We start from the raw sequence: 12,500 nt of genomic DNA on the forward strand, positions 1-12,500 counted from the left end.
TCCCGCTCGTTCCCCTTTATTTTTTCTTGGTGAAAGATAACATCGAGCAACGTTTCTTCACCACGGGGTAGCCTCATCCCCAGGTTACCCGCGGGCGCTATGCACAAATGTGAGAACACATAAGCATGTGAGAACGTCCTGGATTCATGCTCCCCAACACGATTGCCACTCCAGCCCCCTTGCCAACAAATACAAGAAACAGAGTTTGGGTGAACTTTAAATTAGGGTGGGGGGGGGGGGAGGTTGGAGACATCAGTGCCTTAGCTAAGAAGGACTTTTGGTACCTCTCTTTCAGCTGCTGAAAGAAGATGTTATGATTGGAATCTCGGTAAGACTTAAACACTCTTCAACATTATTTTGCATTTCCGAGTCAATCTTACGAATATATTATTTTCGCGGTTTTGCATCCTCAGTATGCTCTAGTGGTGGAGGCAGCCCTCAACGGCAAAATGGCTGCGACACGCTGTCAAATGATACAATTCCTGACCGTTATCTACCAATAGGGCTAATGACAAAGGGAAAGAAATCCCAATCCCCTTACTGCGTTGAACACTACAATATATCTGTTCTGTGTATGGGTAAGGCCAGAGCACCAAGATGGCTAAAGCGTAAACCAAACTGGTGTAAAAAAGGTATGTAAATACTTTAGTCAAGTGATGGCAATTGAATTGATTTGTTATACCTCTAAACTCAAATACGCTTTCGGATTGGAAGAGAATGCGTCACGCGCCAAGGGTAAAAACTTACTAACTCCCAAGCAAAATAAAACAACTTGAACTGTCCACACTCACACTTGATCAGGTTGTGCACCTAATCCACCCCGGCAAGTGTGTATGCCAGCCCGCGTGAACAAAAAGTATTCTGCTGTCATGTAATATTTTGCATTATTATATTTATATAGGTGAGTATTGAAAAATCTCTGTGCTGATTGGTTGCAAGAAAGTATCCTCAGCTATAGGTGCTCTCAAACGTGTGCGACCCTTTATTCCAAAAGAAACTGCCGTTCAAATTTATAACGCTCGGATTTATCCATATTTCGATTATTGCAGCCGGTTTGGGACTCTTTGAGTGGCTACCTGAGTGATAAGCTCCAAAAATTGGAGAATCGTGCAGCTAGAGTAATTACAAAATTGCCTTTTGATGCGAACTCGAACACCCTCCTAACCACCCTTAACTGGGAGAGGCTATCAATTCGACGAAAGAAACGGAAAGCCTTAATGATGTATAAGACAATGAATGGACATGCCCCAGATTATCTTCAACGTCTTTTCACTCAGTATTACTCTAATTACAACCTCAGAAACTCTGAGGAAAAACTGGCTTTGCCAAAACCAAAAACTAATTATTTAAAGCGGAGCTTCTCCTATAGCGGGACCACATTATGGAATAACGTGCGATAATGTTGCTAAAAGGTTACGCTTTTATCGAGTTTTGACCACAAACGCCTTTAGAGTGCGCATGCCTTCATAGTGTTTATCTAATTAGAGGGAGGATCGCGTTTCCTGCATTTCTAATTGCCCAACGTTTCAGTATTGGGTAGCGAAGTTAGACACGTGCTTATGCGTTGAATGGTCTTAAGCCAAGATTTTTCGCTACATGAACACTGCGCATGATGCTTTTTTCGATCAAACCAATTCCCCTTTTATTTTCTTCAACACAACAAAAGTATGCGACGTTCAGCCGACTTTCTGACATGCAAGATAACATCGAGCAACGTTTCTTCACCCCTGGGGTATCCTCATCCCCTGGTTACCCTCGGGCACTATGCACAAATATGAGAACAAATAAGCATGTGAGAACATCCCGGATTCATGTTCTCCAACATGCTTGCCCACAAATATAGGAAACAAGGTTTGGTTAAACTTTAAATAGGAGGGGGGGGGGGGACATCAGAGCCTTACTTAAGAAGGACTTCTGGTATCTCTCTTTAAGCTGTTGAAAGAAGATGTTTTGATTGGAATCCCGGTAAGACATAAAACTGTTCAACATTATTTCACATTTCACTCACATTTCCTAGTCAATCTTACGAATATATTATTTTCCCGGTTTTGCATTCTCAGTATGCTCTCGTGGTGGTGGAGACGGCGCTCAACGGCACAATGACTGCGACACGCTACCAAATGATACATTCCCTGACAGTTATCTACCAATAGGCTTAGTGACAGAGGGGAATAAATCTCACTCCCCTTACTTCGTTGAACACTGCAATGTATCTGTTCTATGTATGGGTAAGGTCAGAGCACTAAGATGGCTAAAGCGCAAGGCAAACTGGTGTAAAAAAGGTATGTAAATACTTTGGTCGGGTGATAGCAATTGAATTGATTTGTTATACCTCTAAACTCAAATACGTTTTCCGGTTGGAAGAGAATGCGTCACGTGCCAAGGGTAAAAACTCACTAACTCCCAAGAAAAATAAAACAACTTGAACTGTCTGGACTCGCACTTGATCAGGTTGTGCACCTAATCCACCCTGGCAAGTGTGTATGCCAGCCCGCGTGAACAAAAAATATTCTGCTGTCATGTAGTATTTTGCATTAGTATAAAACCATAGGTGAGTATTGAAAAATCTCTGCGCTGATTGGTTGCACTTGAGGTGATGATTGTATGATTATCACATAAGCGGTTTTTTCCAAAATGGCCGCAAGCCGTTTTGTCGACGTGACAGACAGAAAAAATAATTGTTTTAAAGAAAAAGCATATTTTTTTCAAATAATCACCTATGTAATTATACTAAAACAATTATTCACCTCGGGCTCGGTTAATATCGGTGAATAAAAACCGAGACGAGTTTCGACCTTGCCTGCGGCGAATAATTGTTAAATAAAATAAAACCGTAACGTGGCACCTGCGATTTTCGAAATACTGCGGAATCTCATCTTCAAGTGACAACGGCCACGCGTTTTGACTTCCATCAATCAAACTTCCGACCCCAAATCAATTGATGAGTGACATAACCTACCAATCAGTATCTTTGGTTCTACGGTACAATCGACACCGATGGAAAATGATGGAATGTGCACGATTCCTTTTATTGAAGAGCCTCTAAAAATATATCATAATGGTAAATTTTGAGCTGTAAACTCCGGAGGCGGAGTCGATCTTGCAGGTTATGTTTGGGAATTTGATTGATGGAAGCTAAAACGCAGACGAGATTAGCGCTTGAAGGTGAGATTCCGCAGAACTGTGAAAGTAGCAATAAACGAGATTGGTTATACACAGATCGAATATACAATACATACTTAATTGACCGCTCTTCATAGGGGCTTTTCAGGGCCAATGAAACACAATCAACGAAACAACAGAACACAACAACTACAACTATTAAGAATCCCAACTGGCCGGAGGCAAACCAGTTGGCTATTTACAAGTGCAGCTGGGAAGTTGAACCAGGGACTACCAGGAACAAATTCAACGAGTGGTCACAGCGGGTCTTGAACCCGGAATCACCTCCTTTCGGAGACTGATGGCCAAGGAAGACTTCGTGTTGTTACTTACATCAATTCGACAAGAGACATTTCAACTAAACGCTCGCTCTAGATTCACCTAAAATCGCAAAAAAAGGGAATTTAAAAAACGATTTGCCGATAATGTTGTTTACAGGTTACGCTTTTATCGAGTTTTGACCACAAACGCCTTTAGAGTGCGCATGTCTTAGTGATGTGTATCAAATTAGAGGGCGCATCGCGTTTCCTGCATTTGTAATTGCCCAACATTTCAGTATTTAGTAGCGACGTTAGACACGTGCCTATGCGTTGAATGGTCTTAAGCCAAGATTTTTCGCCACATGAACACTGTGCATGATTCTTTTTTCGATCAAACCAATTCCCCTTTTATTTTATTCAACCCAACAAAAGTATGTGACGTTCAGCCGACTTTCTGACATGCAAGATAACATCGAGCAACGTTTGCTTACCCCGGGTAGCCTCATCCCCAGGTTACCAGCTAGCGCTATGCATAAATATGAGAACAAATAAGCATGTGAGAACATCCCGGATTCATGCTCTCCAACATGCTTGCCCACAAATATAGGAAACAAGGTTTGGTTAAACTTTAAATAGGAGGGGAGGGGGACATCAGAGCCTTACTTAAGAAGGACTTTTGGTATCTCTCTTTAAGCTGTTGAAAGAAGATGTTTTGATTGGAATCTCTTTAAGACTTAAACACTGTTCAACATTATTTCACATTTCACTCACATTTCCTAGTCAATCTTACGAAATATTATTTTCTTGGTTTTGCATCCTCAGTATGCTCTCGCGGTGGTGGAGGCGGCGCTCAACGGCACAATGACTGCGACACGCTACCAAATGATACATTCCCTGACAGTTATCTACCAATAGGCTTAGTGACAGAGGGGAATAAATCTCACTCCCCTTACTTCGTTCAACACTGCAATGTATCTGTTCTATGTATGGGTAAGGCCAGAGCACGAAGATGGCGGAAGCGCAAGGCAAACTGGTGCAATGAAGGTATGTAAATACTTTCGTCGAGTGATAGCAATTGAATTGATTTGTTATACCTCTAAACTCAAATACGTTTTCCGATTGGAGGAGAATGCGTCACGTGCCAAGGGTAAAAACTCACTAACTCCCAAGAAAAATAAAACAACTTGAACTGTCTGGACTCGCACTTGATCAGGTTGTGCACCTAATCCACCCTGGCAAGTGTGTATGCCAGCCCGCGTGAACGTTAACAAAAAATATTCTGCTGTCATGTAGTATTTTGCATTAGTATAAAAACATAGGTGAGTATTGAAAAATCTCTGCGCTGATTGGTTGCACTTGAGGTGATGATTGTATGATTATCACATAAGCGGTTTTTTCCAAAATGGCCGCAAGCCGTTTTGTCGACGTGACTGACAGAAAAAATAATTGTTTTAAAGAAAAAGCATATTTTTTTCAAATAATCACCTATGTAATTGTACTAAAACAATTATTCACCTCGGGCTCGGTTAATATCGGTGAATAAAAACCGAGACGAGTTTCGACCTTGCCTGCGGCGAATAATTGTTAAATAAAATAAAATTCTAAGGTGGCACCTGCGATTTTCAAAATACTGCGGAATCTCATCTTCAAGTGACAACGGCCACGCGTTTTGGCTTCCATCAATCAAACTTCCGACCCCAAATCAATTGATGGGTGACATAACCTACCAATCAGTATCTTTGGTTCCTACGGTACAATCGACACCGATGGAAAATGATGGAATGTGCACGATTCTTTTTACTGAAGAGCCTCTAAAAATATATCATAATGGTAAATTTTGAGCTGTAAACTCCGGAGGCGGAGTCGATCTTGCAGGTTATGTTCGGGAATTTGATTGATGGAAGCTAAAACGCAGACGAGATTAGCGCTTGAAGGTGAGATTCCGCAGAACTGTGAAAGTAGCAATAAACGAGATTGGTTATACACAGATCGAATATACAATACATACTTAATTGACCGCTTCCCATAGGGGCTTTTCAGGGCCAATGAAAAACAATCAACGAAACAACAGAACACAACAACTACAACTATCAAGAATCCCAACTGGCCGGAGGCAAACCAGTTGGCTATTTACAAGTGCAGCTGGGAAGTTGAACCAGGGACTACCAGGAACAAATTCAACGAGTGGTCACAGCGGGTCTTGAACCCGGAATCACCTCCTTTCGGAGACGGATGGTCAAGGAAGACTTCGTGTTGTTACTTACATCAATTCGACAAGAGACATTTCAACTAAACGGTCGTTCTAGATTCACCTAAAATCGCGAAAAAGGGAATTTAAAAAACGATTTGCCGATAATGTTGTTTACAGGTTACGCTTTTATCGAGTTTTGACCACAAACGCCTTTAGAGTGCGCATGTCTTAGTGATGTGTATCAAATTAGAGGGCGCATCGCGTTTCCTGCATTTGTAATTGCCCAACATTTCAGTATTTAGTAGCGACGTTAGACACGTGCCTATGCGTTGAATGGTCTTAAGCCAAGATTTTTCGCCACATGAACACTGTGCATGATTCTTTTTTCGATCAAACCAATTCCCCTTTTATTTTATTTAACCCAACAAAAGTATGTGACGTTCAGCCGACTTTCTGACATGCAAGATAACATCGAGCAACGTTTGCTCACCCCGGGTAGCCTCATCCCCAGGTTACCAGCTAGCGCTATGCATAAATATGAGAACAAATAAGCATGTGAGAACATCCCGGATTCATGCTCTCCAACATGCTTGCCCACAAATATAGGAAACAAGGTTTGGTTAAACTTTAAATAGGAGGGGAGGGGGACATCAGAGCCTTACTTAAGAAGGACTTTTGGTATCTCTCTTTAAGCTGTTGAAAGAAGATATTTTGATTGGAATCTCTTTAAGACTTAAACACTGTTCAACATTATTTCACATTTCACTCACATTTCCTAGTCAATCTTACGAAATATTATTTTCTTGGTTTTGCATCCTCAGTATGCTCTCGCGGTGGTGGAGGCGGCGCTCAACGGCACAATGACTGCGACACGCTACCAAATGATACATTCCCTGACAGTTATCTACCAATAGGCTTAGTGACAGAGGGGAATAAATCTCACTCCCCTTACTTCGTTCAACACTGCAATGTATCTGTTCTATGTATGCTAAAGCGCAAGGCAAACTGGTGCAATAAAGGTATGTAAATACTTTGGTCGGGTTATAGCAATTGAATTGATTTGTTATACCTCTAAACTCAAATACGTTTTCCGATTGGAGGAGAATGTGTCACGTGCCAAGGGTAAAAACTCACTAACTCCCAAGAAAAATAAAACAACTTGAACTGTCTGGACTCGCACTTGATCAGGTTGTGCACCCAATCCACCCTGGCAAGTGTGTATGCCAGCCTGCGTGAACAAAAAGTATTCTGCTGTCATGTAATATTTTGCATTAGTATATTCACATTGGTGAGTATTGAAAAATCTCTGCGATGATTGGTTGCACTTGAGGTGGTTATTGTGTGATAATGACGTAAGCGGTTTTTTTCAAAATGGCCGCAAGCCGTTTTGTCGAAGTGACAGTCAAAAAAATTAATTGTTTTAATGAAAAGGCATATTTTTTAAAAAATAATCTCCTAGGCAATTATACTAAACCAATTATTCCTCTGAGGCGTCGGTAAATATCGGTGAATAAAAACCGAGACGAATATTCACCTTGCCTTCGGCGAATAATTACTGGGTTACCAAACCCACTTGGAATCTGCGTTGCATTTCGTCGTTTTTTACCGGGTTGCGGTGTCTTTGTGCATAGAGTCTTCTGCGCGTATTTTGGTAGGTTTTCAGGGGGTAGTAGAGAGGCGTGGATTTGTCTGGTTTGACACAGTAGAATATTTCATTAACCTGCAATAGCGTCGAAGATTGAAACGCAAATGGCGTTTTGGAGGATCTTTAAACACAATGTACCCTTATGGAGCTAAAGAATGGAACGTTAACTGGATAAACGAGACGAGCGGTGAAAAAAATATCTGGAATCTTAAAAGCGACGAGTAATGGACTTCGACAACAATCTGTCGCCCGTCGAGCCGTAATTTAAGTGAGCTGTAGTTCTAATATTGTACAAGTGTGGTGTTTTGTACAACACTGAAATCAAATAGAAAATCCACTTGTAACTTATAGGTTTAACAAAGACAGAGAAGGAATTGAACAACTTGGATCTGTGATCTCTGTTGTCTGGCTTATTTGTATTTGTTTGTACTCAATTCTGCACAGTCTTTCGGTAACAATTGGAAATTTCACTCATTCTTTTAAGTCAAAAATTATTTCAAAGAAAGCTTGTTGCCCATTTTTTGCTTAATAATTCAAGTAAAGGGTTTTCCTGTAAAGGGTTTGATGCTGAAGACTGGTGCGAATTTTATTTAGTTGCGTTTTTGACACGGAGTGTAATTTGACACGATTTAGTGTCTTGTCTCTACCCACGTGATGAAATAGGAAGGGTTTTTTGCCTCTAATAGCAAATTAATATGTTGTTTGTTTCAAAACATATTTCGCTGGAAAAGGTGGCCTTTATGAATTCATCATGTTGTATAAATGTGCGAGCTTAATTGGATAGTTTTTATGGCAATTGTAAAGCATTTTCGTGTCAAAATAAGGTAAGCGTTTTTTTGTTGTGTTACCTTAATTAAATATAAATATACCATGTTATTCTTGTCGGCCGTAAACTTGATTTCCACTCTCAAAATTACCAGCAAAACCTACTTTTTGCGTAGAATAATCTTTTAGAATGATGTTCTTGTCTTCTGTCTTCAAATATAGAAAGATTTTCACAATAACCAAAAATTCCGGTGTTAAGCATGAGAATTCGACGAAGAGGTAAATGCGACTAAATTTGTTACGTGCTCTGCTATTTTTGTGATTTGACTGTTGCGCAATTTTTGTCAGAGAATATTAAATTATGAAAAAATATTTACGGATAGATCGTGAAAGAAATCTTTATTTTTAGCGGTTATTTGAACATAAAAGATGCAACGCTTGACGAGAAATAATATTTTTGTTAATACAATGTATTTGAAAGAAGAAAAATTTCGCGGGAATCGGGACGGGGTGAAAATGAGTTAACAAATTTGCATACGTGCGTTGAAATGTGATACGCGACAAATGATTTTGTCATTGTAGTGTAAGATGAAATTTATTTGGGAAGCCAACAATATTTCTTTAACATCCTGGTTAATCCAATTTATTGCTACGACTTGTTTACATGAAACTCGCGCTTTTTGCGAATTTTGAGAGTCACGAATTTACATCAAAAAGCTATGTTATTTTTACCTTAATCTGAGAAGAAACGAGTGAATTTTACTCAAGAACGTCTTTTGTTATCTTTAAACTGAATTTATTCCCAAAGCTTAAAAAACTAAGACCTCAAAATGGGACAGGATATTACAAAATAATTAAAGGTGTGAACGTGTGAGCCAATGGGCCTCTGCTGGCGCGACATGTGGGAGACCCTCAAATGGTCTTTATGAGCCCCCACTTGAAAAAAATTAACTGGAACCCTGCAGTTCATTACCACCCAATTGAGTGCCTTCTGTTTTTGTGTAACACGTACCACAGGACACCCAGTGTACGCTTTTATGGAGCGTCTGGTTTATTTTTTTCCGTGTCGGGAAAAGTCTTGCCTGTCACTCCCCTGCTAAGTGGTGACTTTGTGCATAGAGTCTTTTGTGCGTATTTTGTTAGGTTTGAGGGGGGTGGGGTAATGCGTAGATTTCTCAGGTGCACACAGGAGAACATTTAATTTACCAGCAATGACGTCGAAAGTCGTTGTAACGCGAATGGCGTTTTAGTCCATCCCTAAACAAAATATACCCTTATGGAGCTCAAGAATGGAACGACAATTGGATAAACAAGACAGGCGGTGGAAAACAAATATCTGGAATCCTCAAGGCGACGAGTAATCGACTTCGACAACAATCTTTCGCCCGTCGAGCCGAAATCAAAGTGAGCTGTATTTTTAATATTTCGCCAAGTGTGGTGTTATGTACAACATTGAAACCAAATGGAAAATTCTCTGGTAACGTATGGGTCAACAAAGACAGAGAAGGAATCAAACAATTTACCAGCAATGACGTCGAAAGTCGTTGTAACGCGAATGGCGTTTTAGTCCATCCCTAAACAAAATATACCCTTATGGAGCTCAAGAATGGAACGACAATTGGATAAACAAGACAAGCGGTGGAAAATAAATATCTGGAATCCTCAAAGCGACGAGTAATCGACTTCGACAACAATCTTTCGCCCGTCGAGCCGAAATCAAAGTGAGCTGTATTTTTAATATTTCGCCAAGTGTGGTGTTATGTACAACATTGAAACCAAATGGAAAATTCTCTGGTAACGTATGGGTTCAACAAAGACAGAGAAGGAATCAAACTCCTTAAGTGGATCTGTGATCTCTGTTCTGTGGCTATTTGTTTTTGTTTGTACTCAACTCTGCACAGTCCTCCGGTAACAATTGGAAATTTCTCTTATTTCAGATAACTATCAACAAGACTGAATTTCAAGATGGCGTTTTCCAGCTGGTTTCCATGCAATTCGCTAAGGAAAACTGATCGGGGCAAAGTACATTATCAGACAATCACGCAATTCTTAGTAGGTGTTAAATTATCGTCAATCATCAAGGTAATTAAATCAATTCTTGCATTTTCCGACACACTCCCCCATATGACTCGTGCGTAGGTAACGAGACACATGCTCAAGAAGGTAACTGCTACGTTTTAACAAACAAAGAGTCACGAGAAATTCTCAGCGAGTAAAACTGACTATAAATGCTCCGGCCTAAAATAATGTTCAGGTCAGTTCTGCTTAAACGATATCTTTCACTCGGAGTTCCACGGCTGCAGCAGCATCACACCTGGGTCTGAACATTGGTGCGTCCGTGTTGAGTGTCGTTGAGTGTCACAGCTGTTTCTTGATTGTCGTCTTCATCACAGGACAGCTCTAACGGGTAAAACAGCTGCACAGGACGCTCGACGTGTGACCGTCCGACCCGTAACTTAGCACCACGAACTACTCCATCTCTTCCAGCAATCAGTTGCTCCACCATCCCCAGCGGCCAGCAATTTTGATTTCGTTTTTGGGACTTCACGATAACAACGTCTCCAACAGCCAGAGAATTCTCTTTCCCTTTCTTTCCGCGTCTGAGCCGGTGACGCTCACGCAGCGCGCTCAAGTATTCGGTCGTCCACGTACGCCACATCACATCTTTCGTTTTCATCAGGAACTAGGCTCGTTTCCTTACATCTCTTTCTTCTGTGTGATAGGGTTGCAACTCGGGCAGAACACTGGAGTTTAGCATCAGGAAAACATTCGGTGTTCAACGTCGGAAGTTGCACGTCGTCTTCCACGTAACACAACGGGCGGTTGTTCATCGCAACTTCAATATCCAGGATGACTTCACTCAGTTCTTCCCAGGTAAGCAGACCTTGGCCAACTGTTTTGTAGAACATGGACTTCGTCAATCCAATGAGACGCTCAAACTCTTCACCCCACCATGGCGGTCGGCTGAGGGTGAACTGCCACTGGATGGAATGCTCGCTCAGGAAGGAATGGAATCTTTCATCTCTCCGCACCTTCTTTACCCACTTGGCAGCGGCGACAAAGGTTTTACCATTGTCTGAATAGACTTTCGATGGACGTCCTCTCCTGGCAATAAAGCGCTTTAAACTTTGGATGAAATCGGTAGTCTCCAAACGTGGCAATAACTCTAAGAACACTCCACGAGTAAGGCTACACGAATACAAGATCACGTGCGCTTTACGTTCTTCCTTGCGCTTGCTGCGGACCGGCGAAATCTGTTCTCTCGCTAGGCAGCGGTGCGGTGGGTGGATTCTTCAAGGCTACTGCTTGAAAGCGTTTGTAGCCACTTCAATTCTTCACGGTTTTCTTGACTAACTTCCGCAGTCGGGGTACCCAGACATTTTCTCTCACTTTTGTCATCGTCAAAGAAACTCCCCCATGCATGGAGTGTAGTCACGTAGGCATGCTGAAACATCTTGGCTGTAAAAGGGACTGAATCTGGCAGGTAGATGGGATAATCTCCCTGTACACGACCTCGGCATTCCAACACACCATGTTTGTTTTGTTGTAGGTTGATCTACTCTTGATCCGCGATAACATTTTTATTGCTCATCCCTTTTTTCTGCGCTCTCTTGATCCAGAACAACTCATGCTCAGCTAGCTCTGCCGTTGTCAGAGATCCACGGATCTTGTTGGAAGGACGACAACAATTGCGTAAGAATCGCGAGATCGAAGCACCAATCCTCATGGCTTTACGAAGGCCGAACTTCTCGAGAAGGTCATCGAATTCGTTTCTTCCTTCGACACCAACCGCAACAAGTTCTTTTTGAACCTTTCTCTCTGCTCTACTTTCGGGGCTTGGCTCTGTTACAATCTCAGGCGGCCACTTGGCGGGATCTCCCAGCCACAAAGGTCCTTTCCACCAAATTTCTGCTCCACTCACACTACCACCACGGCTTCCCAGATCAGCAGGGTTATCGGCTGTCGGGACGTGATACCATAAAACATTCGGGTGGCTTTGAATCTTCCTCACACGATTCGCCACGAATTGGCGGCAGTCTCCGTGATCACTGATCCAGTGAAGGGCGACGGAACTGTCCCACCAACAGTTGATATCAGCCGCTAGTGGGAGTCCCTTGAGGTGAGAGTTCCCTTCTATCAGCTGGTTGTAACGAGGGTTTTTTAAAATCAGCAACTCTCTCTTGTTGACTTTGGTTACGTCCACTTCGATCTCAAAATCACCAGTAACTTTGCTCCACTGTCCAACAGGGCTCTAAATTTGTATCCATTAATCATGACCACCACCACAGGATGAATTACGGCCGAGTTGCCGATGTGATTTGCTGTCATCCCTGGCTCACGTGTCTGAGCTTGCAATTGGGTGTTATCGCTCAATGATGTATTATGCCTTGCGTGACATACTTGACAAGTGGACTTGCTTTTGCACTCTCCTGCTCGGTGTCCAATTCCTGAACAACTAAAACACATACGTTTCCCT

At 41.8% G+C, this 12,500-nt stretch overlaps 1 protein-coding gene across 1 annotated transcript in view; it reads left to right on the forward strand.

Moving 5' to 3' along the window:
* Positions 1-1,889: 1,889 nt before the first annotated feature.
* The window catches only part of LOC138046864 (latrophilin-like protein LAT-2), a 64,339-nt gene continuing 53,728 nt past the window's right edge, over positions 1,890-12,500 (forward strand). Inside the window, exons 1-3 of the mRNA XM_068893443.1 lie at positions 1,890-2,282; positions 4,245-4,466; positions 6,435-6,632. Of these exons, the coding sequence (XP_068749544.1) occupies positions 2,225-2,282; positions 4,245-4,466; positions 6,435-6,632 (478 nt within the window). The 5' untranslated portion in view covers positions 1,890-2,224. The remainder of the gene's footprint in view (positions 2,283-4,244; positions 4,467-6,434; positions 6,633-12,500) is intronic.

This window comes from Montipora capricornis, chromosome 4 (assembly GCF_036669925.1).
Source record: "Montipora capricornis isolate CH-2021 chromosome 4, ASM3666992v2, whole genome shotgun sequence".
Taxonomy (NCBI): Eukaryota; Metazoa; Cnidaria; class Anthozoa; order Scleractinia; family Acroporidae; genus Montipora; species Montipora capricornis.